This window comes from Carcharodon carcharias, chromosome 20 (assembly GCF_017639515.1).
Source record: "Carcharodon carcharias isolate sCarCar2 chromosome 20, sCarCar2.pri, whole genome shotgun sequence".
NCBI classification, from domain to species: Eukaryota; Metazoa; Chordata; class Chondrichthyes; order Lamniformes; family Lamnidae; genus Carcharodon; species Carcharodon carcharias.
In genome coordinates this window covers 63,392,187-63,419,596 of record NC_054486.1, presented here as the reverse complement: position 1 = coordinate 63,419,596, position 27,410 = coordinate 63,392,187, and the positions used below count along the sequence as shown (strand labels likewise).

At 38.5% G+C, this 27,410-nt stretch overlaps 1 protein-coding gene across 1 annotated transcript; it reads right to left on the bottom strand.

Annotated features, from left to right (window-relative positions):
• Positions 1–139: 139 nt before the first annotated feature.
• cnih1 (cornichon family AMPA receptor auxiliary protein 1) lies at positions 140–27,319 on the bottom strand. Its single transcript, XM_041214590.1, has 5 exons — positions 27,177–27,319; positions 26,473–26,541; positions 18,351–18,463; positions 6,012–6,155; positions 140–1,101 (listed from the first exon to the last, which is right to left on the bottom strand). Exons 1-5 carry the CDS (start codon positions 27,255–27,257, stop codon positions 1,074–1,076), a joined length of 435 nt encoding a protein of 144 aa, XP_041070524.1. The 5' UTR covers positions 27,258–27,319; the 3' UTR covers positions 140–1,073.
• Positions 27,320–27,410: the final 91 nt, after the last annotated feature.

Genomic DNA, 27,410 nt, shown 5'->3' with positions numbered 1-27,410 from the left:
TAACAGGGATATTTGTGATATTATAAACTCAACACCAAGTTCCTTGTATATTAACTAAGCCTTTGTGCCAGTACCATTGCCCATGGTTCACCTAAACATAAAATGTTGCATTCTTCACACAATTTTTAACATTTGTTAATTTATATTCAAGCCTTTTATTTGCTGGAATTTGTACAGAAAAATAAACATACAGCTGTAACACACCACATCTAGTGAACAGTATTATTACAAACCAAATTAACTATTCCAAAAATGGAGTTTGTTGTTTGAACCTCAAACATAATCAGAACAAATGCTATAATTTGTTGTGTAGTAAAAGTATAGTAGAACCATATAAATGTGTAGGTCAAATCAACATGGATTACTTTGGCACCATTACCAGAGCTAAAGTAGTTTTCACAAACAAATGTTTCCCAACAAAAACAAAGTTTTACTTAAAATAAATGTGACTTTGCATGGGAAAGGGATCCATTTGTGTAAAAGAACTTTAATTTGCATATTTGTAAAGGATGACTAGCACAGATTATATCCATCATTTCAATTGAGAGTACAAGAACAAGCTGTTTTAAAACAAATTCTCTTTACACAATGTGAAAAAAAACAATTTAATAAACAAACAAATTGGTGTTCAGGGGACCAAAGAATCTGGATTCATCCTTTAGTTTTTTAAAACTAGACACAACGCATTTGAGCCTAGTAACATAATTTATTTTACATAATATACCTGCAAGTTATTTGTAAATAGCATCAAATATGAGTGCAATTTCAATGTTATGTTTAAAACATAATTGGTAATTAGTGATTTTCATACATAAAATACAAACGTAATTCTTCTGAGTTTTGGGTCAACGCAATTTGCAAAAATCATTTCTTCTACAGGCAGAAAACTATAAACTCTGGAGGCAAAATGTCCATGAAAAGTGAGGGAAAGCATTTTATTTGTATGCATATAAGCAAGTCATATCTGGTGAACTACAAGTTCTGTAGATGAGTCCAATTTGTTCAAAAACCACCATTATCCTTTTGTTTCTTGCATGGAGTAAACGACTCCACTGGATCTCTCAACTGTTATTTTAAGAACTCACCAGCACATAGATCATTCTGCAAAACAAAATTGTTAAAAAGATCCAATATGCTAAACCTGTCAAAATGAAATAAAACAAAGACTTGATTTCAAAATTAACAAACCAAATCAACTGCTGTGAGTAATTTAGTAACCTCCGTTCTCTGTGCTGCACGACAAATGGTATCCCTCCTATTGTCCTGAAGTTGTCTCTTTAGTCATTTAATCATGGTCCATTCTTCCCTCCTCTTAGATATTTGCCTCTATTCATCATAAGGTAATCCTTCTAGCTACAGACCTACAGTCCTTATAAATGTATTGTTTAATGTATAGAACCTGGTCTATCATCCTGAGTTGTACCCAAACCTAGATCATTTATATAGTCTTATCTTCTTCAGGTTCTAATGATGATATTTAAATCTGTTATTTACTTCTGCAACTCCGCTCTTGTACCTTCTTTTGAGGAATTTATCACATTTTTAAAGATGTAAATGAGCCTTGAATTATTCACTTCTAAACAAGCAACTAAATGAATCTTCCACAGGTCATGTTCAAGGATATCTAAATTAACCAACATTGCTATGTGCTACAGTTGATAGTGCATCTATTTCCATCAACTCTGTAGTAGCCTGGGGCTCTGCACCAACTCTGTTCTTAAGGGAAATTGCCCTTCAAAATCTCTCTATCATCTAAAAGGTTCAAGTTGGGAATGTGATGAATACTTACCACTCACCCAGATAAGAACATAAAAAAAGAGTAAGCTATTTGGACCCTAAAGACTGCTCTGCCATTCAATAAGATCAAGGCTAATCTGATTGTGGCCTTAACTCCACTTTCCTACCTGCCCACCCCCATAACCTTCAACTCCCTTGAAGATCAAAAATCTAACTCAACTTTGAATATATTCAGTGAATTCCAAAGATTAACAACCCTCCATGAGGAAATTCCCCCTCATTTCTGTCTTAAGTTGGCGATCCCTTATTTTGAAATTGTTCTCCCAGTTCTAAATTTCACAAAGGGAAATATCCTCTCAGCATCGACCCTGTCAAGCCACCTCTCATTCTTCTAAACTCCAATGAATATAGGCCAACCAGCTCAACCTTTCCTCATAGGACAACCTCTTCGTCCCCAGACTCAATCTAGTGAACTTTCTCTGAATTGCCTTCGATGAAAGTATATCCCTTAAATAAAGGAGACTAAAACTGTACACAGCACTCTAGGTATGGTCTCACCAATGCCTGTCCATTGTAACAAGGCTTCCCTACTTTTGCACTCCATCCCTCTTGCCATAAAGGCCAATATTCCATTTGCCTTCCTAATTACTTGCTGTACCTGCATACTAACTTTGAGATTCATGTACAGTAAGTCCTCAATTAAAGTTGTGGTTGTGTCCCGAAAATCACGAGTAAATGAAATGACTGACTCACTCATAGGTTCTCATAAGAGCCAATACCAAAGTTAGGTTCCTTCTGACATTTCTCACCCAGAAAATAAGGATATACAAGTTGAAATACTGTACCTTATATGTGCAGCACTGTGCATTCCTAGCTTAGATAACTTACATCACTAAATATAAAAGAAATACAGCACAGTACCCAATATTAAAAAAAGCACTAACCACACAGATACCTGTACTGAGTGCCCTTATAGTGACCAGGCTCCATCTAGCAGCAGAGGTTGGTCAGTGCTGTTATCAGCTGAAGTCCCAGAACTTCCTGCACTGATCAACTTTTCTCAGTAGATGGATCCCAAGATTTCAGTAGCTGCTCAGCACCAGCGAAGGCAGAAGTATAGGCGGCAACGGAGCAAGCAGCCAAGAGAAGAATAGACCCCCAGGGCGGTGGGCAAGGCCCAGGAGCAGGAGGAAGAGGCACTAATGACAAGAGCCAAAACGCTGGGGGAAAAGTTTTGTCAGCAGGCTGGATGCAGAGAGGAAATTTGGGGCAAACGATGTTAAAGTGAAACTGGCAACATTAAACAGATATATTGACACTATTTTATTAATAATGTTCGGTGAGGCAGCGTTAATTGAGGACTTAATGTACAAGGACACCCAGATTTCTCTGTACTGCAGTATCTCTCCATTTGAATAAGATTTTGCTTTTCCAATCTTCCTGCCATTTCCCACGTTATACCCCATCTGCCAAATTTTTGCCCACTCAATCTATCCATGTCCCTTTGCAGACTCTGTGTCCTCCTTACAATTCGTTTTCCTACCTATCTTTGTATCATCAGCAAATTTGGCTACAATATACTCAGTCCCTTCATCCAAGTCATTAAAATAGATTGTAAATAGTCAAGGCCCCAGCACTAATCCCTGTGGCACTCCAGTTACAGTTTGCCAACTGAAAATAATCCATTTATCCCAACTCTCTGATTCCTGTTAATTAGCTAATTCTCTATCCATGCTTATATATCACCCCAAAATCCTGAGCTCTTATCTCATGTAATAATCTTTTATGGCACCTTATCGAATGCCTTTTGAAATCCCAAATACACTGCATCTCCTTGTTCCCCTTTGTCCACCCTGCTTATTACAACCTCAAAGAATGTTCATAAATCTGTCAAACATGATTTCCCTTTCATAAAACCATTCCTGATTGAATTATAATTTCTTAAATGTCCTGCTACTATTTCTTATACAATGGATTCTAACATTTTCCCAATGACAAACGTTAGGCTGACTGACTCAATTTCTTGCTTTCTGTCTCCCTTGTGTCTTGAACAGAGGTATTACATTTGTGGTTTACCAATCTGCTGAAACCTTTCCACAATCTAGGGAATTTTGGAAGATTACAACCAATGCATCCACTATCTCTACAGTCACTTCTTTTAAAGACACTAGGATGCACACCATTAGGACCAGGGGACTTGTCAGCCCTTAGTCCCATTAGTTTTCCTAGTACTTTTTCTCTTGTGATAGTGACTCTGTTAAGTTCTTTCTTTCCTCCCTTTTGCCCTTTGATTTTCTACCATTCTTTGGATGCTATTTGTATCTTCTATTGTGAAGGGAAATACAAAATACTTGTTCAAAGTATCTACTATTTTCTTGTTTCCTTTATTAATTCTCCAGTAGCTGCTCTCTTCCTTTTTTATATGCTTGCAGAAGCTGATACTGTCCGTTTTTATATTTCTTGCTTGTTTACTTTCATATTCTAATTTGTCCCTCTTTTTTTAAGTTATCCTTTGCTGGTTTCTAAAATGTTCTCAATCTTCTGGCCTACCACTAATCTTCAGAACATTGTGCACCTTTTCTTTCAATTTGATACCCTTAATTTCCTTAGTTAACCACAGATGGTGAATTCTTCTCATAGATTTATTTCTTAATGGAATATATCTATATTCAGTGGATATAGCCACAACAAAGCACTGGATTCAAAATCTACCACCGGCATACTGTGGCTACATTATGTACGATCTGCAGTGCACACTACAGCAACTCACCAAAGTTACTTCAACAACACATCCCTCCCCTGTGACATCTACTGCCAGAAACAAGAGCAATGTTTCCATCACCTTCAAGTTCTTTTGAGTCATACATCAATCACCCTGACTTGAATGTATATTATCATTACTTCAGCATCCCTGGGTCAGTATTCTGGAAACAGTTAACATACATGTGGAGATGCGATCAAAAGGATTAAATGCAGCTTTGCTATTATCACCACTCCCAAGATTTTAAAAAGGCTCTTCTCCAATGCTTCTGGATGTGATGCAAGAAATCTGATAAGCTATTTCCTCTCTCCTGCTCTTTCTAACCTCTCTCCTGCTCTTTCTAACCTCTCTCCTGCTCTTTCTAACCTCTCTCCTGCTCTTTCTAACCTCTCTCCTGCTCTCCAGTGCAATCTTTATTGCACTTATTTTGTCAATATTACTTACCCCCTAACCTTTTCATCTTGTTCCCTAATTCCTGGTAAAGCAACCTATATTCTTTCAATCCCTTCTGCAGATGTTAGGCTGACTGGGGGCTTACCACTGACCAGAAACTGAACTGGACTAGCCATATAAATACTGTGGCTACAAGAGCAGGTCAGAAGCTAGGAATTTAGGAGTAACTCACCTCCTGACTCTCCAAAGCCTGTCGACAATCTACAAGGGACAAATCAGGAGTATGGTGGAATACTCTCCATTTGCCTGGATGAGTGCAGCTCCAACAACACTCAATAAGCCCAAAACCATCCAGACAAAGCAGCCCACTTGATTGCCACCCCATTCACAAACATTTACTCTCTCCAACACCAACGCACAGGAGCAGCCGTGTATACCATCTACAAGATGCACTGCAGAAACTCACCAAGGCTCCTTAGCCAGCACCTTCTAAATCCATGACCACTACCATCTAGAAGGACAAGGGCAGCAGGTGTATGGAAAGTTCCCCTCCAAGCCACTTACCATCCTGACTTGGAAATGTATCACCGTTCCTTCACTGTCACTGGGTCAAAGTACTGGAACTCCCTCCCTAACAGCACTGTGGGTGTAACTACAAATGGAGTGCAGCGGTTCAAGAAGGCAGCTCACCACCACTTTCTCAAGGGCAATTAGGGATAGGCAATAAATGCTGGCCTAGCCAGCAAAGCCCACATCCTGTAAATGAATTTTTAAAAATTGCACAGTCTCCTACCACAGTTCATCATGTCCTGGGATCTTAAAACGAAGAAACTCCATTAACATCCTCCATTTTCTCTTCCTCCTTCCAAAGGCATTACCCAACCTTCATTTCTCATTTTATCCCATCATCTCTTAGTCTTTAATCTGCAGCGACAGTTTTACTTTTTCACTCAAGTTTCTCAAGAGAAAATTATTTTCTTGCCTGAGAACAAGAAACCTAATACCTAAGTTTTATACTTCAAAATCACATAAGTCATTATACACTCAGTGGCACACAAATCTCACTGGTAAAATTGAGAAAACATTTCTAAAAACATAATTCATTTGTATATCAACTTACCCATATAGATAGTAAAAAAAAGACAACAGGTAAAATGCTAGTTTGCACCATCCTTCCTTCTGACAGTATGCTAGTATATCAGCATTCATAATAGTGGTTGGATCATAGAGACCTGGAACGCTCATTATTGGTCTAGTCATGTACCTACAAAAAGATTTTATTTTGATTAAAAAGGGATACACTATCAATTGATACAATAAAAGTCACAATTTCTCTATTAAATGCAGTGATCAACATATGAATAAGCTAAGAATGGAGCACATTTCCAGACCATTTATAAAACAATGGCTTGGTATAAAATAAGGAACATCGAGACCCATAAAAAGTAGTTTTGTGAACGACATAGCAAATTTATATGTCATTGCACCAGTTAATTTAATAACTTAAAACACCTTGATAGGTAAATCCAATAAAATTGGAAAAAGTAAATGCTTTGGATGTAATTTGGCTTTGGTAATGCAAAACTATTCAGACAATAATGGAAATTTACTTTTTCAGAACACTGTTTATCAAACACATAATAGTACCCTTTTACAGACAGTGCCTCAGATTACATGTTTTCATGAAACAATCAGGCTGATCTCAAGAGTATTACTATATTTGGCCTTAATTATAGCCTGGAATAAACAAAGAGATCATAACTCTTACACAAAAGCAAAATACTATAGATGTTGTAAATATGAAAAAAACTGAAAATGTAGGAAATGCTCAGCAGGTAGGGCAGCATCTCAGAAAAGTACAGCTGACATTTCAGGTCTTTAATTCTGAGCTTTAATCAGAACTGGGAAGAGTTAGAAACGTAACAGGCCTAAAGCAAGTGAAAGGGGTGGCATGGGGTGGGGGTGTGGGAAAAAGAGCAAAAAGCTAAGGTGAAAGATACAAGAGATTAAATGACAAAAGAGTTGGGGTTGCAAGATCACCAGACTCAACAATAGGTTCAACAATTTAAGACCATAACCTCTGTCCCCATTTTGTTCTCCTTTTCTTTGCAAGTTTTTATTTTACTCTCGTTTTTCCTTTTGGACTGCAACTGTTCAGCATTCTGTCATTCACACCTCCTCTGGACATCTTTTGTTTCTTTCCTTGTCCTATTACTACTCCTTTTGGTCTTGCACCACCAACTGGTTTGTAATTTAATCTTGCATGCCTTCTACCCTATCACAGGTCTTCCCTTTTGTTGTTTTTCCCACCTTCCTCCCTTTCACTTGCTAATATTGCTAACATTTCCCAGTTCGATGCAAGGTCACCTTCCTGAAACATTAACTCAGTTTCTCTCTCCACAGATGCTGCCTGACCAGCATTTTGTTTTCAGACCAGAACACATTCATCTTCATCAGTTAATGGGAAGAAATTCACAGAACTTAGCCTTACACTGGCTATACATTAATCACTAGAATATTAGGAGAAATGAAGCAATCCAGGGTTGTATTACCTTGAATTCAAAAGTGGAGGGATAGATCTTATGGAAATGTTTAAAATGATAACATTTTCAATAAAGTAGCTACAAAGAACCTGTTTCTTTAAATGGGAGAATCAAATGGGCACATTTGAAATTAGAGCTAGACCATTCAGAAATGGAATTAGGAAGCACTTTTTCCACACAATGGGTAATGGAAAAGTGGGCTTTTTCCTGCAATAGACTGTGGACTCATAAGTCAATTGAAATTTAGAACTGAGATTGACAGAAAAAAGTTTCATTCGCAAGTAAAGGTAAATGGAGTTGTGACAGATTAGCCACGATCTAATTAAATGGTGAGATAGGCTTGGAGGCCGAATGGCTCAACCATGTTCCTTTGTTCCACTTTCAAAGGCAGCTATCTGTAAAATGCTTTGGGGCCTTTCTTACATTAAAATATTGCCAACATTTGATGAATCATGATTCATCAAAGATGAGAGAGTTCAGAAGACCAAAGATGATTTCCTGGTCTTTGGTTTCATATATATTGTATTATCTTAAATTATCACAAAGTCAAGCTTTGTCATATTTTTTAGAACATAAGAAATAAGAGAAGTAGGCCATTCAGCCCTTCAAGCTTGCTGTCATTCAATAAGATTTACATCAACTCCACCATCCTGCACTATCCCCATATCTGTGGATTTGCTTAGTATCCAAAAGTCTATTGAATATACTCAACAACTGAGCATCTGGAGAAACATCCTCCCAGTATCTACCCTGTCAAGCCCCTTAAAAATTTGGTATGTTTCAAAGAGATTATCTCTCACTCTTCTCAACTCTAAGGGACTTCCTTGTATATTCTGTATAGGTAAGCATAATTTTAAAAAGGGAGAAATGTTGGAAGCAGTTCAGAGGTTTACCAGATTAATGCCTGGAATGGGTGGGTTGTCTTATGAGGAAAGGTTGGACAGACTAGGCTTGTATCCACTGGAGTTTAGAAGAGTAAGAGACATTATTGAAATTTACAAAATCTTGAGGGGTCTTGACAGGGTGGATGTGGAGAGGCTGTTTCATCTTGTGGGAGAATCTAGAACTAGGGGTCACTGTTTAAAAATAAGGGGTCGCCCATTTAAAACAGAGATGAGGCAAAATTTTTTCACTCAGAAGGTTGTGCGTCTTTGGAGCTCTCTTCCTGAAAAGGTGGCAGAAGCAGAGTCTTTGAATATTTTTAAGGCAAAGGTGAATAGTTTCTTGCTAAGCAAGAGGATGAAAGGTTATTAGCGGTAGGTGGGAAGCAGATTTCAGGTTACTATCAGATCAGCCAGGACCTTATTAAAAAGGTTGGCAGGCTCAAGGGGTTGAATGGCCTACTCCTGCTCCATGTTTGTAAGTCGTATATTCGTAAGTCATGGTTCTGGTATTCAAGATGCTGAGAAGCATACATATGAAAACCAAGAATAGGTTACTTGTCTTGCAATAAGCACAGAATTTTGACCCAGTCCCCTGCAAATAATTAGTCTCCCTGAATCCTCTAACCATGCTATAGAGTAGAGGGCAGGAAAAGATTTAGATACGTAGAGAACAAAAAGAATAAACACCTTGTACTTCAAATTCTTGAGTTCATGTTTTAAGCACCAAATTCCCACTGTGTTATTTACATTATTCAATTCCAATTATTGGATAATTCTAAAACCTTATCAGAAAAAAGGACTTCAAATTAGCAGGACAATTGTACTCCACAGAATATAATGATTCCTACACTGCTGCACTAGAAACAGCCACCCAGCCAAAGCTGAATATTGGAAGTGTAGAAATTAGCAGATATTCTGGAATTTGCTTGAGTCTTTGGGGATAAATATTTATGCAGGTCATTTCCCACGGGAAATTAAATAAATTGGGTGTAATTCATTATAAAGTAGGTTGCAGAAGGTCTATGGAAGGATCAGCCTTGATGGAAGAAATGGCCTATTCTTCTTCAATGCTCAAATTTCACAAACCCAAAGATTGTCACCTGTCATTTTAGGTAGTTCAGCAAGCCATTTTTTAAATAAAGTTCTTCAAGTTGATTGTGTACATTACCCTCCCAACAATCTTACTGGTTATGCATCGATGGCTCTAAACATTTCTTTGCAAATGTTGCTGTATACCCATGTTTCTGATAGTCCACCATTTGTACCAATCACAGATTTGGATAACCAAGCAAGTTGCTTTGAACAACAAAGGAATAATACTGAAGCAAGATTCACTGGAGTTGTCTTTTACATGCTCCTGGTGTCCTGAATAGCTAAAAGGTGTGCTATGCAGTGGACCTATAACGTTATGTCATTAAAAATGCATACCAAAATGTTACAGGTGTATCACAGTTCAAAAGCATTACTTGTACAGTATACTATTTCAAGAAACATTTAAATGGAGGGCAGATTTTTTAAAAATCTGTTCAAAAATACATGAGGCTCAAATTATTACATATAGTATGTATTGATGGTCTTAATTTACCCATTTCAAAATAGACATCAACTGTCATCAGCCAAACACTTATCTGATTCTTACTTTAATTTGACACTGATGCTTAGCTATAAATGCCAGGAATATAAACTTTACTTTGGGCCATCTATTTCACTTCTTCAACACTTAATAGTTAGATTTCACTTTATAAAGCAACATTTTAAAATTAAGATAGTATTTATGATACAAGTTATCCAAGACGTATACATTGTGAGCCCGTCTATTTTTGGGAGGGAGCAGAGAAAGGAAATCAAGCATACATCAATTTTAAATGCTATTATCAAAGAACATGTAGGGCATTTTCACCAAATATATACTAACTGAACACCCACAGTTTTATTTATGGTAGTCCAGAGTCTGAAGCATGGTATAATTTTAGATGCCAATCTGGCCTGTATTTTTAAAGGCCATGGATCAGGTACCCCTGTTTAGGAAGAGTCTGGTCCGACAATGAATTTAAATGCTAATTATTGTTAGAAGTCTCTCTAGATTGATATCTACTTGGCTCCCCTTGTTATCAAAAAAATCTAGATTATCTCAAGACAAACTAAAACAACAAGAAATAACCAGGTATCTATCTCTTTTCTATACTTTATTGAAAATTTCATAAAACACGAATGTATTTTTGAACAGATGTTTTTTTAAAAATGTGCCCTCCATTTAAATGTTTCTTGAAACAGTATACTGTACAGGTAATGCAATAAGCTTGAACTGTGATACACCTGTTACATTTTGGTATGCACAAGTAAAGTGCAGCAGATACTGTATATTGAAACGGTATGAGCACAATTAGGCACGGCATTGGCATCAGTAACCCTATATTTAAATGAGCACATAATCTAGGCCAGCACTTTAGTGTAGTGCTAAAGGTGTTGTATAGATGAGATATTAAACGTAAGTTGGTCTGTCAGTTCAGATGAACATTGTAGATTCCATTATAATATCAGAAGAGCCATGAGTTTTCCTGGTATCCAAGTCAACATCCATTGCTCAACCAACATCAACAAAATTAGATCAACTTTTCATTCAACTTGGTGGTGTTTTGGACTGTGCTTTAATTGGCTACAACATTTCGCTAAGTGCAAATGTACAATTTAAGAACTGCATGTACAATCTGCTGTCCTCTTCATTGCATTTAGTATATTACACTATTGCTTCAAATAGAAGTCAGTCGGTTTTATAATTTCCTATTTATCATTCCAATTGTTAGCTTCTATTTCTATTCTAGGTACCATTGACATATGGGTCAGGATTTTCAATTGCCTGTGGAGGCCAGAACATGAGTGGGTGCGCTTTGAATATAATGCTCCTGGATGCCATTTCAGTATCCTGACGCCTCTGGAACACGCTGGAATTTTCAAAGTGAGAACAGGTGGGGAGGAGTGGGGGAATTCACTCACTGCCAATTAACTCCTTGAGGAGTTTGTTAATGGGCCAGGGAGGGCAAGAAGGCAATTTTCAATTTTTAAATCACCAAAACTGAACAGTCTGGTGCATGTTAGTACATAACTGCTGGGTTCATGCGGGAAAAAAAATTAATGGATATTTCTAACCTGGAATGTTTTGGGAACTGGTGGATCCTGCCCCAGATCAGGCACAATACCATTTAGTTGGCCATTTTAGTCATTTTTGTGCATGGTCAGGCTGCTAGCCCTCCAACGTACTGCCTTGTCTCATCTGCAGGAGGCCCCATCATGGCTGCTGTCTACCTGTCTTTCTTTGCCTTTCAAACTCTGCTGGCAGCTCCCAACGACTTGTAACGCTCAACACCACCAGTTGGGTACCAGTTCATCTCCAGCCCAATCAGGGCATTTACATGCGACGATTGTTTGCAGGATCAAAACTCAGAAATTATTTAGACTTCAGGGTTCCAAGCCCAGATCAAAAATCAAGTCCAATAAGTCTATTGTGACTTTTCAGTCAAATCAAATGTTTTGGCAATATTAAGTATGTAAGGTGTGCTAATCAGGAAATGTTCAATTTGAAACAATCTCAACTGATGAAATTTATTATGCACTCCTCCCCAAGGTTTTGCATATTCACTGCAATTTCAATTATAGATTTTGAGGAATGGTTGCAAGATTGAATTCAAATTCCAAGTAATTTGGCATTAAAAGCAGAAAAAGCTAAATTATCAAATCGTCATAAAGCAAATTTTACTCACTCTGGTGTCTCTCAATCCCTTATCCAAGTTTTCAGAATTTCAGTGCTCCAATGTGCTTGCATATTGCAGAAAAGAGCAACATGTTGCCAAAGCTTTTCAGTTTCACTCATCAGGACAAACTCAAGAATACCAAACTTTAAATGCTCACAATTTATGCTACAGGCGAAAAGGGTGCTGATTGATTGGCAAGCTAACTCTGATTGGCCAGGACATTACCATGGAGAAAGCATCAGGGAACTATAGGCTCTCTAAGCTCCCACGTAATCAAAAAAGACTCAAGGCCTGAACATTCTCCTTTTGTTTACAGAGAACTGGTCCCTGCATATGGATGTATGTCGCTTCTAGCAAGTGTAAATGAGCCATGTTACAAGCTTGACTGATCATCATAAATTGGTTGTTTAGTGTAGCTATTAGCACACTCAAGATTGTTCAACAAGTGCTGCCCAATCACAGAATCACATCTAACAGCAGATGTTTGCTTTGGGCTTTGCAGGCACTGGCTAGCTGAGTACAGTCTGTACTCTGCCTATTAAGAACAACCGAAGGAACATGCTGTTTGATTCGATCAGCCAATCATTGGGATGTATGGCCTATATACCTGGCATTGCACTGGCACTAAAGTTCATACAAGACATTGCTCAATTTTGTAGGAGGTAAGTATCTTTTTAGACTAACAGCAGCATCCTGTTAGTGGAAAATGCCACTCATGTTGCCACTGCATAGTAGCAGCATAAAATAGCTTCCTTAACCTGTTGCTCAAATTTTTGAAACACTTTGCCTTACAGGAGTAATTTTGAGGTAGGCCAGGCACTTTTCACGTCTGAAAGTGGTAGCCTTTGGCCCATTTGTGTTTGTGCGAAACACAGCAAACAATGATCTGATCAGGACAGCGATTGTGCTGTAGGCTAGCTTAAGAAATAAAATAGATTAAATAAAATTGTTAAAATAAAATTAAAATAAATACCTAAAACACATACTAGTGAAATTAAGAATCATCTAACCTTTAGTTTCATTTTGGGGTGGTACTAGCAAGCACAGAAAATTGTAGCATACATAGGAATTATACTAAATTAATTAAGAGTAATTAAATTAACTAAATAAGATACATAACAATGGCAGTTCAGGTGTTATGTTGCAGTTATGGAATGCGGGAATTTTGGACACCAAGGCGATCCAGGACAAACACACCTGCAGAAAGCGTAAGCAGCTAGAGGAATTCCGGATCAGGATCACTGATCTGGAAGCCAAACTGCAAACACTGCACAACATAAGGGAGAGGGAGAAATACCTGGACACTTCATCTCAGCAGACGGTCACACCTCTTAGAATAGGGTCATCTGTTTTGGACAGCAGTGAGGCACAGGAGGATGTGGCTGAGTGAGGCAGGTAAAGAGACCAAGCAGACAGGAGTTGAGGAGCCTCAGACTTTGCAACTGTCAAACAGGCTTGGGGTGCTCAAAACTTGTGTGGGCGAAGGTGAGATGTGCAAGGCGGACGAGCAGACTGGCCATGGCACCATGGTACAGAAAGCCATTCAAGTGGGGGGAGCAAACAGGAATATAGTGGTAGTAGGGGACAGTATAGTGAAGCTCCCTCCCCCATCCCCACCCCTTTTCTGTTTCCCCCTTCTTTTTTTTTCCAATAAATTATAAAGATTTTCCTTTTCCCACCTATTTCCATTATTAAAAAAAACCCCACTAGAGCTATACCTTGAGTGCCCTACCATCCATTCTTAATTAGCACATTCGTTTAGATAATATCACCAACTTTAACTTTAACACCTATGTGTTCTATTGTACTATTGTCGTTGACATCTTTTGATGATCTGCTTCTATCACTGCTTGTTTGTCCCTACAACCACACACCCCCCCAACCTCTCTGTCTCTCTATCTCTCCGCCCCCCACACACACACCTTAAACCAGCTTATATTTCAACTCTTTCTTGGACTCGAACTCAAGTTCTGTCGAAGGGTCATGAGGACTCGAAATGTCAACTCTTTTGTTCTCCGCCGATGCTGCCAGACCTGCTGAGTTTTTCCAGGTAATTCTGTTTTTGTTTTGGATTTCCAGCATCCGCAGTTTTTTTGTTTTTATATTAGTATAGTGAAGGGGCTTGACATTGTTCTCAGCAGCAAAGAGCAACAGTCCAGGCGGCTGTGTTACCTGCCCAGTGCCAAGGTTCAGGATCTGCTCAGGGCTGGAGGGGAACTTGCAATGGGAGCAGGAGGATCCAATTGTCATGGTCCTTGTAGGCACCAATGACATAGGTAGAACTAGGAAAGAGGTTCTGCATAGTCAGTATGAGGAGCCAGGCACCAAATCAAGAACAAGAAATTTAAAAGGTAATAACCTTTGGATTATTACCTTAGCCATGTGCAAATTGGCATAGAGCAAATAAGATTAGAGAGATGAATGCGTGGCTCAAAGACCGGTGTGGGAGAAGTGCGTTCCCGTTCGTGGGGCACTGGCATCAGTACTGGGAAAAGTGGGGGCTGTACTGTTGGGACTGTTTACACCAAAATCGTGCTGGAACCAGCGAGCTGCTTAACTAGGGAAGTAGAGATGGCTTTAAACTAAACAAGGAGTGGGTGAGGAGTCAAGCTTGGGTAGATGTTGCAAGTCATGAGGTAGAGTCAAAGCAGGAAAGCAAAATAGTAATATGGGAAATGAGTTCAGAGAATGGCAGGAAGGGAAAGAGGGAAAAAGCTTAAGAATGTAGCGACAGTCAAGTCTACATGTTACAAAGATAACAAAAAGGCAAAACTAAAGGCTCTGTATCTGAATGCACATCACATTCATAAGTAAATGAATTGATAGTGCACACTGAAGTAAATAAATATGATCTGATAGCCATTTCAGAGATGTGACTGCAGGATGACAAGGATTGGACCCTGCACATTGAGAGGTATATAACATTTAAGAAGAACAAGAAGCTAGGTAAAGGTGGAGGGTTAGCACTGTTAATCAAAGATGACATTGGCGCAACAGTTAGAGATCACCTTGGTTCAGGAGATCAGGATGTAGAATCGGTTTGGGTGGAGATGAGGAAAAGTAGGGTAAGGAAGTCACTAGTGGGCCTGGTCTATAGGCCCCCCTAACCACAATGTAGGACAAAGTGTACAAGAAGAAATTTTGGGTGCTTAGGATAAAGAGACAACAATAATCATGGATGACTTTAATCTACATATAAACTGGAAAAATCAGATTGGCAGTAGTAGCCTGGATGAAGAGTTCAGAGAATGTTTGACATAGTTTTTTTTAGAGCAGCGTGTTCAGGAACCAGCCAAAAAGGTTACATGAGACTTGATATTGTGTAATATAAACAGAAAAATAGGAGTAGGTCATTTGGCCCTTCGAGCCTGCTCAGCCATTCAATATGATCATGACTAATAATAAATATATCCAATGACTTGGCCTCCACAGCCTTCTATGGTACAGAATTCCACAGGTTCACCACCCTCGAGTGAAGAAGTTTCTCCTCATCTCAATGGCCTACCCAATATCCTGAGATTGTAATCGCTTGTTCTAGACCACCCCCCCGCCACCTCCTGCCAGAGGAAATATCATCCCTGCATCTAGTCTGTCCAGCGCTGTCAGAATTTTATACGTTTCAATGAGAACCCCTCTCATTCTTCTAAACTCCAGTGATTACAGGCCTAGTCGGCCCAAACTCTCCTCAAACAACAATCCTGCAATCCCAGTAATCAATCTGGTGAACCTTCGCTGCGCTCCCTCTATGGCAAGTATATCCTTTCTTCAGTAAGGAAACCAAAACTGCACAAAATACTCCAGGTATGGTCTCACCAAGGCTTTGTACAGCTACAATAAGACATCCTTACTCTTATTCTCAAGTCCTCTCGCAATGAAGGCCAACATACCATTTTTGCCTTCTTAACTGCTTGCTACACCTGCACGCTTGCTTTCAGTGACTGCTGTACAAAGATATCCAGGTCCCTTTGTACATCTACGTTTCCCAATCTATCACAATTTAAACAATACTCTGCCATTCCGTTTTTCCTACCAAAGTGAATAAATTCACACTTATCCATGTTATATTGCATCTGCCATGTATTTGCCCACTCACTCAACTTGTCTAAATCGCCCTGAAGTCTCTTAAAAGCCTCCTCACCACTCACATTCCCACCTCGTTTTGTGATGTCAGCAAACTTGGAAATATTATATTTGATTTCCTCATCTAAATTATTGATATATATTGTGAATGGCTGGGGCCCAAGCACTGACCCCTGTGGTACCCCACTAATCACTGCCTGCCATCCAAAAAAGACCCATTTATTCCTACTCTGTTTCCTGTCTGCTAACCAATTCTCAATCCATTCCAATATATTATCCTCAATCCCATGTGCTTTAATTTTGCACAGTAACCTCTTATGTGGGACTTTATCAAAAGCTTTCTGAAAATCCAAATATACACATCCATTGGTTCTCCCTTATCTATTCTGCTAGTTATGTCCTGAAAAAAAATGCCAGTAGGTTTGTCAAACATGATTTCCCTTTCATAAATCCATGCTGACTTTGTCTGATCCCCCTGATATTTTCTCAGTGTCCTGTTATCACATCCTTTATAATACTCTAGCAATTTCCCTATCACTGATGATAGGCTAATCAGGAGAAAGAAATTAGAGTGAGAGAGGAAGCTAGTTAGAAGTGTAAATACGGATAGAAAGAGCTTCTTCAGGTATTTAAAAAGAAGAGTAAGTAAAGTGAATGTTGGTCCTCTACAGACGGAAAATGAGGAGCTACTAGTAGATAATAAGGAAATGGCGGATGAAATGAACAAATATTTTGCTTCTGTCTTTACTACAGAGGATACAAAAAACATCTCAATAATAGCCATAAATCAAGAGATGGAGGGGAGAGGGGAACTTGGTGAAATTACAATCACTAGGGAAGCAGTACTAAGCAAACTGATGGAGCTGTGGGCTGACAAGTCTCTGGGTCCTGAGCGGGTTGTCTTATGAGGATAGATTGGGCAGACTAGGCTTGTTTCCACTGGAGTTTAGGAGAGTGAGGGATAACTTGATTGAAGACCCTGAACAGTCTTGACAAGGTGGACATGGAAATGATGCTTCCTTGTGTGGGCAAGTCCAGAACTAGAGGCACTGTTTTAAAATTAGGGTCTCTTTTTTATCTCAGAGATGAGGAAAAAAATTCTCTCAAGACAGTTGTGCAACTTTGGAACTCTCTGCCTCGGAAGATGGGGTCATTGAATATCTTTAAGACAGAGGTAGATAGATTCTTGTTAGGCAAGGGAATCAAAGATTATCGGGGGTAGATGGGAATGTGGAATTAGAAATACAAACAGATCAGCCATGATCTTAGGCTCGAGGGGCCAAATGGCTTACTTCTGCTCCTATTTTGTATGTGCGTAAATACGTATGTTCGTATGATACGCACTATTTCTGCGTTAATCTTACAAGGTGAACAAATAGCTAGGGCCCTACTTATAGGATTGTTGATAAGGCCAATCTTACAGCACGTAGAGCCATACCTTCCCCGATCATTATACACATTGGGATTCATACAGCTCCTTGTGCTATAAGATTGACCTTATCAGAAATCTTGTAAATAGGGCCCTAGCTACTTGCTCACCTAGCAAGCTCAAAACAAAATGTCTACTATTAGATGTGATTCTGCAATTGGGCAGCATTTGTTGAACAATCCTGAGTGTGTTAATATCTACATTAGCGACCAATTTAAGATAAATAGTTGAGCTTGTAATGCCGCTCATTTATGCTTGCTAGAAGTGATATACTGTTCTAACTAAATATATGCAGGGACCCACTGTTTGCAAACAAAAGGAATATTTTCAAACCTTGCACCTTGTTTAAATTATCCGGGAGCTTGGGGAGGCTATGGTCCTCCAATGCTTTCTCCATGGCAACAAATCGGCCAGAGTCAATTTGCCAACCAATCAGCACCCTTTTCTCCTGTAGCATAATTTGATGTGATTGTTTAAAATTTGGTATTCTTGCATTTGTCCTGACAAGTGTAAGGCAAAACGCTCTAGCAAAATGCTTCTCTTTTCAGCAATGTTCAAGTTCTGTACTACCAAGCGAATGTGCTTTATAAGGAGGAGAGATTGTGTGCTAGGCTTCAGCAAAAACACACAATGTAGAGCTGGAATACAAAGTACAAAAAAGCTGCAAATAAACCACTAGAGCGTGCTGTATATTTAACACAATAAATTCAATTACCTATTCAAGACAAAACATAAAATACATTCAGCAGAAAATGTCAGACGATAGCTACTTACCTCCAGATATGGTAGCCCAGCAATGGCATATTGACACCGAGTGTAAGCCACTCTGTTGCACAGAGGAACATGACACAGAAGAAGGCATGGATGAGGTACTCAGGAAGTACCAGCTGAAAAAAAAACCCTAAAATGAGTATGTTTTACAAGATTTGCTTTTACCTGTATACCATGGCAAAAGAAAAATCACCTATTGGATTTTTTAAAAATTAATAGGTATCCCATAGGGCCAATGTTTCAGCGTCATCAAAACAATAGATATGCAACAAAGTTCGACACTTTGGATACAAAAGAACATATTCTCTAAAGTTCCACATGTGGGACTTTATAACACAGCATTTGAAAAGACTGCTTTTTATCTCTGGAGACCTGGTTCAAATCCAGCCAGTCCAATGGAATGGAAGTTCCCTCTGTCTGTTGGTTCCAAGAGTTCCAAGTAACCATTTGAACAATGTTAATCCACTTCCTAATGGATGCAAGTCCATTATACTAACCATAATCCAGCGCTAATCAGCACCAAATTAATACACTCAAGACTCACAGGAAGTGGAGGAGCTTTATCCCATTCTAAAAGTTTCATGTAAAATGTGTAATTTCCCAGCACTACTTATAAAATGGGAAAACAAATTGAATCACATCTGATACAAACCAAAGAGCTGCACTGAATCTAAGAAAGTAAACAGAACTGTTTCTTTCAACTAAAAATGTAAAAATTAACTCAAAAATATTCTGAAGTATTTGCATGCCCTGTCCCAAGTTGCACATCTGATGAGAGGCAGGCATGTCAGAACAATGGGAGCAGTACGTGGAGCAGAACCATTCTAACAAAATCTCATACAAATTACATAGCCGTTACAAAGCACAAGCAGGGACAGCAGTTTGGAGTAAAGCAAGATATGTCGCAGCCACACAACATGCAAGTTTATGGCAATTGGAAATTCTGTTGTTACTTTCTAAAATGTTTAAGATGTATGCAGTCTTTAATATTGCAGCGAGTTCTTAATAAGCTTTAATCCTTAGAGCACTAGGTTTCATCCAGGCACAACTGTGATAAAAACAACTCAAGTGGTCCCACTTTAAATCTGACACTAGAAAAGAAGTGTCAAGAGAACTGGCCTGAAATCATGTCAATCTTCAGACTTCCAAGACTGGCAGAATTTTTAGGCTCAGGAACAAAAAGTCAAGTGCTTCTGTTTTAAAAAAAAAACTTGAAAAGATCAAAAGCAAAAGTTAATATAAAAACAGGATGGAAAAGGAAAGTCCAGAAAAGTGAAGAAATGTTTTCACTTACAAGATTTGCTACGTTTTTTAAACGTAGAATACATTTTTCTCCTTCAAATATTTGGAGGTGAATTTTGTACTTATCAACATGAAGGATGTCAATGCTGGCAAGTGGAATAATTTTGCAATTTTGTCTCATTTCAATATCAGTCATTCCTAAGTCAGATACAGTTGATCAGCTAAAAAGCAAAGTTCCCTTTACTCTGCCCAACAGTATGTTTTAGCTTCTACCCAGTATAGCACCCTTAGTGCACCTGCATTAATCATTCCACTTTTCAGTCACTTTTATTAAAGTACCCAAGTGTAATTGTCAATTTAAGGAAGATTTTTGCTATGAAGTCACCTTTAATAGGAACTATTAAGACTGCCTCACCATGACAATACATATCATATAACAAGGTTCTGATTTATTGCCCTGCACTCGTATTAACTGAGCAGTCTTTGATTTTCATGAGTCTTGAGCATAGGCCAATGAAGGTTACAATTTGCAGAATGAAATGGTTACTTCCAGACACGGTACCCCTTTTTTCAAAATTTGGTTTGAGGGCAAGCACAGCACAGTAGAATTTTGATTAGACATAACAGAAGGGAGGTCAAACAGTTACAGGGATTACACAATAAATGGGAATATACTAAGAGGGGTAGATGAAGTGAGAGATCTTGACGTACAAGTACACAGGTCCCTGAAGGCAGCAGTTCAAGTAAACAAGGCAGAGGTATAGAATATAAAAGGATATAATGTTGGAATTGTATAAGACACTGGTGAGGCCACAACTGGAGTATTGTGTGCAATTCTGGTCACCACGTTACAGGAAGGACATAATAGCTCTGGAGAGAGTGCAGAAGAGATTTACAAGAATATTGCCAGGGTTAGTAAAGTGTAGCTACGAGGAGAGATTGGATAGGTTGGAATTATTTTCTTTAGAATAAAGGCTGAGAGGTGACTTGATTGAGGTGTACAAAATTATGAGAGGAATAGATAGAGTGGGCAGGATAAAATTGTTTCCCTTGGTGGAGAATTCTAGAACCAGGGGACATGGATTCCAGATAAGTGGCAGAAGGTGTAGGGAGGACATGAGGAAGAACTTTTTTTACGCAGAGGGTAGTGGGTGTCTGCAATTCACTGTCCAAGTTGGTGGTAGATGCAGAAACTCTAAACTCTTTTAAATTTAAAAAAGTACCTGAATTTGCACCTTAAGTGCTGTAAATTGCAGGGCTATGGGCCGGATGTAGGAAGGTGGGATTAAAAAGGGCACCTGGGTGCCCTGAGGCTGGCATGGACAAGATGGGCCAAATGGCCTCCTTCTGTGCTGTAACTTTTCTATGGTTCTATGGACATCTCCAAACCAGAATAATGGAAATTAGTAGATAATATAGGTTCCACCATGTGGAAAGTAGAGCACAATGATAAACATTGCTTTAATAATTTAAACAGTGGAAGCTCCTAGCAGACAAAAGACATAAATTAATGAAATTTCTTCCCATCTATTTTTACGATATGGGGGACACTGTAAAGGTGGTATTTATTACCCATCCATATTACTGAGCGTATTAAGACTTTGTTATATAATGTGGGACTGGAGTCACCAGCAGTCTGGAAGAGGAGATAGAGATGGCAATTTCTCTTAAATGAAGGACAGATTAACCAATTGAGTATTTAAACCTACAAGATTTCATGGCCATTTTTCTGGTGATAGCTCACAAATTGCCAGATTTATTGAATTCAATTTTACAATTAACTATGACAGGATCTGTTTATTACTAGCCCAGTATACTACCAGACCAAATTTGCATAAGTATACTCAAGAGGTCAAACAATATTTTTACCTTTATGTAAATAGTTTAAAGAAATATTTTGCAAAAAGTTGGTGAAATGAATTTAGTTCAACAGTTTTCTGACTGCTACTTTCACAAATGCCCACTGGTCCTCATCTATGCAGATGCTACAGCCTGTTGCCTTGATCAGTTGCAGGTGGCTCACTACCACCTTTAGGGTAATTAGGGAAGGACAATACATGCTAGTTTAGCCAGCAACACCCATATCTCGTAGCTTTCTTTGTCCTATTTGAATTACAAGATCAAATGGAGCTATTTGTCAGGAAATCTATTGATTCAACCATATCATATTATCAGTCCCATTTCTAGATACAAGTTTGCCTTAGATAAGTTTATCTTAAAATGTTTGCCAATTTCATTGCCTTCCCACCTGCCTTTCAACCAGTAGGGGTGGCACAGCCTAGGTTGCAAGCAGTTTGAGCCAAATTGGGGATACAATTTTTATTTTTACAATTTTGAAAATTCATCCGCCCCCATCTTTCCAGTTCTTCAGTGTTACTGCTGAGTATCAGCTAATGGAGTAGAGTGACTCCCAACAGCTTTCCTCCTTGTGTGTGTGATCTACAAGAACTGTGATGTTATACTTACCCAGAAAGTCTGAACGGTCTTTTTCTCTAGAAAAAAGCTTGCAGTTATATAGCGCTTTTCACGACCACCAGACGGCTCAAATGATGTACTTTGAGGTGCAACCACTGTTGTAGAAAATGTGGCTGCCAATTTGTGCACAGCAAGCTCCCACAAACAGCAATATGACAATAATAAAATAATCTGTTTTTGCAATGTTGGTTGAGGGATAAATATTGGCCAGGCCACCAGGGAGAATTCCCCTTCTCTTCAAAATAATGCCATGGAATAGGTCCACTCACGAGGGCAGAAAGTTCTCAGTTTAGCCTGTCTGAAAGACAGCACCTCTGACTCTGAAGTACTTCCTCAATACTGCATCAGATGTCAGCCTTGATTTTTGTGAAGGCCTGCAATGGGGCCTGAACTCAGAACCCAATGACTCAAAAGCAAGACTGCTACCAACTGCTACCAGCTGACACAGGAGGCTGAGGGGTGACCTGCATGAGATGTTTAAAATTATGAATGGGATTGCTAGAGTAGGCATAGGGAAGATGTTTCCATTTGTGGCAGAGACCAAAACTAGAGGCCCTAAATACAAGATAATCACTAATAAATCTAAGAATTCAGGAAAAAACTTCTATACGCAGAATGCTGAGACTGTGGAATTCACTGCTACATGCTGTAATTGAGGCGAATAGCATTTAAGGGATAGCTAGGTAAGTACGTGAGTGGGAAAAAGGACTAGAAGGATATGCCGACAGAGTTAAATGAAGAGCTTTGAGAGGAAGCTCGTCTGCAGCATAAGCACCAGCACAAACCAAAAGGCCTGTTTCCCTGTTCAAAATTCTCTGCATTACAACTCAATGAATTACTGCATCCACGTCAAACACCTGTCTCTCAACATAGAAAGGCAGAAAAATGCAAGCAGTGCTTCAGTGAGTGAATGCACTGTACAGCACGACATTGTCAAACAGACCAGTAAGCTCATCCGGGATCAATCCATGGACTATTTAGCTTATATTTCTTAGCCAAGGTAAGAGCAAAAGTACTATATCAGGCTTCAAAGAGAGAAAGAAAAACAGCAAATACAAACCTCCTGGAATTTCATTAAAACAAACCATATGAAGTCTGGATCAGGCTCAGCTGTAATGACCTCAACTGTCAAATCCACTGATGTTAATTGTATGCACACATACATGAATAACTGCTTTGGATAAGATACTGAAATGAACTACTTCAACCATGAAACGAAGTCTGAGTTGCTTTCTTTAGGAAGGGAAGTATTAAAGAAAAAATACTGGATGAAAAATAGAATGATACCATCATGACAAGATATACATTTTGCCAAGGTGACAGAAACTGAACATTTAATTCATTTTCAGGATGCGGATTTTGCTGGGTAGGGCAGAATTTATTGTCCATCGCGAGTTGCCTCAAGGTAGCAGTTCAATACAACGGAGTGGTTTGCCATTTAAAAGACAAACATGTGACTGGGAGACACATATAGGCCAGACCAGGTAAGGACAGCAGTGAACCAGACAGGTTTTATGACATTCTGACAACTTCATGGTCACTTTTACTGTCACCAGCTTTTTATTCACTTTTTTTTTCCAAATGGAATTCAAATTCTCAAACTGCAACGTTGAAGTATGAACTCACAAATCGTACAGATTACAAAACACCACTGGATTCCAATTAGAAAAATCGGGCTTGAACAAATCATAGGTGATCCTAGCTCCTGAGCTACTTATAGGAGAAAATTTTCATCAAAAGATCCCTTTCCCATTTATTCAATTCCTTGTGGATAGTCTGGATCCAGTGATAGCCACAAGTTGAACTGAATACCCTTCTTTGCTTGATGAGCAATTGAAATGCAAGTTGAGGTTTAACTTTGATTAAAAGAAAAGGGTATTGGAGGCAAAAAAACCAAGTAGGAGGTACTCCACAAAAAAAATCATTCAAATCTGCAATCCTGAAGTGTTAAATAACTGCACTGGATACATATTTCAATTAAAATCCTTTAAAAAATGTTTGACACACTTATAGCAGTAAGATGCCATTCAAAAATAAACAGCAGTGTGCAACAGTGCAGCCATTTGCTTTATTAGTTAATGGTTCACAGTGAAATGATTTCAGAATAGGTATTTATGTGTTCACCATTAGGTGATACATAGTCACAGAAAATTCTAATTGTTTCCCCCCACTTAATTTAATATAAAATCTTACAAGTACTCGATATTGCAACAAATTTAAAATAAAATGCTGACAAATATTCCATTGAAAAATTCAACTTCTAACCTACGTTAATGATTTGGGTTCAGAAACCCAATATAAACTGGTCAAATTTGCATGTCAACAAACTAAGAGGGCAGTGGATTTGGATGAGGGGGCTCAGAAATTTAAAAATGTGTTTGACAAATACCTAATTGGGCAGAATAATGACAGATGAAATTTAATCAGACAAGCAGTGTAAATGCAAATCCTAGTTATTTTGCTGAACATAGGAAGGAAAAATAGACATATTCCAGAGATGATGAAAAATAGAAAAGAATGAGTTTGGTAGAGGTGTCTTAGTAGACTCAAAGTTCAATAAGTCTAACCACTGCAGAGCAGCAATCAACAAAGCCAAAAGAATGCTGAATTATATTGCTGGAATAATAAGGGTACAAATCAGGGGAAATCATGCTTGAACTCTGTAGTACTCTACTTACACCACACCTGGAGTACAGGTCCCAGTACTAGAAATTGAGACACATGGTAGATATTCATGCACAGGAGGCAGTGATCCCTAGTTTGAGGTCTGAATAATGCAGAAACTTGCACATTTCCACTTTGAAAGAATCAGATAATTGGTACGATGCAGGAGGAAGCCATTTGGCCCACTGTGTCTGCACAGGCTCACTGAATGAGCAACACACCTAATTCCATTCTCCCACATTCTCCCCACAGCCTTGCACATTCTTTCTTTTCAAATAAGAGTCTAATTCCCTATTGAATGCTTCAATTGAATCTGCTTCCACCACACTCTCAGGCAGAGCATTCCAGACCCTAACCACTTACTGCATGAAAGTGTTTTTTTCTCATATCAATATTGCTTCTTTTAATAATTACTTTAAAATTGTGCCGTCTCATTCTTGATCCTTTCATGAGTGGCAAATTTCTCCCTATCTACTCTGTCCAGACCCTTCATGATTCCGAATACCTATGATGGTACAGGGTAATATTCTAGAGATATGCAAGATATTAAATGGCATAGAGGTGGTTTATCTGGAAAATTATTTCAAATTAAACTGCAAGAGCAGTTCCAGGGGACATGGGTTCAAGCTGGTAAGAGTCAAATGTAGCTGATGGAATGGATGGGAATGAACCTCCAGATATAATAGGGGAGGCAAAAACTCGTGATTCATGTAAGAAACAACTGCATGCCACGGTTGTGGGGAGGAGGAAAAATTGATTGTCATTCTGGGTGGATAAATGAAGATTGCCAATTGGCCCCTGTTACCCATATCTTATGATCTGGTGAACAAGCGTTTTATCTAATAAAGTACAAATTAAAAGACTGACATTTTGCTAGCATATAAGATTTATTTTGCTAGCATATAGGATTTAAAACTATATGTATGACAGTTCCATAATTAACTAATGTGCCTTCTCAATGTATCTTTGCATGAAAGAATGCCCACCAAAATCTCAATATTAAGATGAATATTGATCACCAACAATAATTAAATGTGTTATGTTTGATGATGCTGAGCTGGGTCATTTACAATAGTCTTTCAGTTAAGCAGCATCCTCAGCATTTTCATTTGTGCATCTTTAGTAATTCCAATGGATTTGCTTTACTCTTGAAATTTACAAAGGTCGAGCTTGCAGCTTACAAATTAGTTTGATAAGTTTAACTCCTTTCTGCATTTATCAATGTCAAAATGCATTCAGGTTACATTGTACAAGCAATAATTTGGGGTTATCAGCCCAAATCAGCATAGCATACAAGTTAAAATTTAATTGCAATATCCCCATAGTCATTAAATTCATTAGCGATAAAACAATTATTTTTGCAAATAATTTGATTTTACTTCTGTATAGTCAATTATGATCTGAAAGACGTTCACATATGACCCCAAGAAAAAGGTTTTTAAAAAAAGGCATTTTAACTAGAAATTAGTACGAACCTTTAATGCCATTTTGACTCTTTTAATCTTTTTAACCTTTACAACTGTCTTTGTGCCGAAAAAAATGACAAAAGCAGATTGAAAGAATGTTAGTACGACAGCTGACAAGATCACTGTAGATTAATAACAGTCAGAATACAAAGGTGAAGCAAGCGTGAATCAATAGACTCAAAGGAAAATAACTTCGCTAGGTAGAGAAAACGGAACGTTTAGATAAAAAGCAAAATAAATTATTTATAAATATTCAAAATCACCTCACATTAACTTACAGGATTGAGTGTATTACATTGGTCTATAGGATTCTTGTAGTCAGTCTTCAATTCATCAAATGCTATAATCTGGAAAAGAGTATCAAAGGTTTAACATAATTACGTCTTGCCTCGTTTGAAATCTCACAAACCGTTTATTAATCTAGATGATTCGACCAAATAAAGGTGAATCTAATGTAATTTATTGTACACCCCTATTTTTGATAAGGCTTTTAAATGCAAAACTATGAATTACATTCCCGTCGCATACATCGAAAAGCTTCAACAACTAGTCTTACATTTAGCAAAGCCGAGGATAGGGTACGGAATTAACTGGAATATTAAAACTCATTTACATTGTGGCAAAAATCGTGCCAAATCTCTGAATACACTCAGCTCCAGCCAAGAAAAGCGGCGGCATCAGAAACTAGGATCGCTTTAAACAAGATAGTCTGAATGAGAATGTATTTCGGAAATGTACTGAGAAAGCGGGAAATGGGTGCCTTGTTTTGGGGAATCTCTGGGACATTCATTATCCCCCCCACCCCTACCCCTAACCCTAACCCCAACCCCGGGCCTGACAACAGCCGCAAACAAGCAGGACCAACCGGCAAATCCACCATCAACCTCCCACATCCAGCCAGAAGGAATCACGTTTGGAAAAGAATGGGCCATTTAAAAAAAAATATGCTCAGTTATAAAAGCGGAAATAATCTGATACTCACATGCCAAATGGCAAAGAATATGAGTGCGGCGGTAAGGAGCAGCGCCAACATGTAACAAAAGGCCGCGAATGTAAACGCCATCTTGGATCAGGGCAGACAGGCAGTCAGCGTGCTGATGTCAGCACGTCATGACGCAGTAGCCACACCCACATACAAGAGTAAAATACTGCAGGTGCTGGAAATCTGAAATAAAAACAGAAAATGCTGCAATTTTTCAACTGCTGAGGTAGCATT

Coding starts and splice junctions, on each gene's coding strand:
- cnih1 (XM_041214590.1), bottom strand. CDS start 27,257: ATGGCGTTTACATTCGCGGCCTTTTGTTACATGTTGGCGCTGCTCCTT. Junction 26,542..27,176: donor TATTCTTTGCCATTTGGCAT/GTGAGTATCAGA, acceptor ACTCTTTTCCAG/ATTATAGCATTTGATGAATT. Junction 18,464..26,472: donor AATGTAATACACTCAATCCT/GTAAGTTAATGT, acceptor TTTTTTTTTCAG/CTGGTACTTCCTGAGTACCT.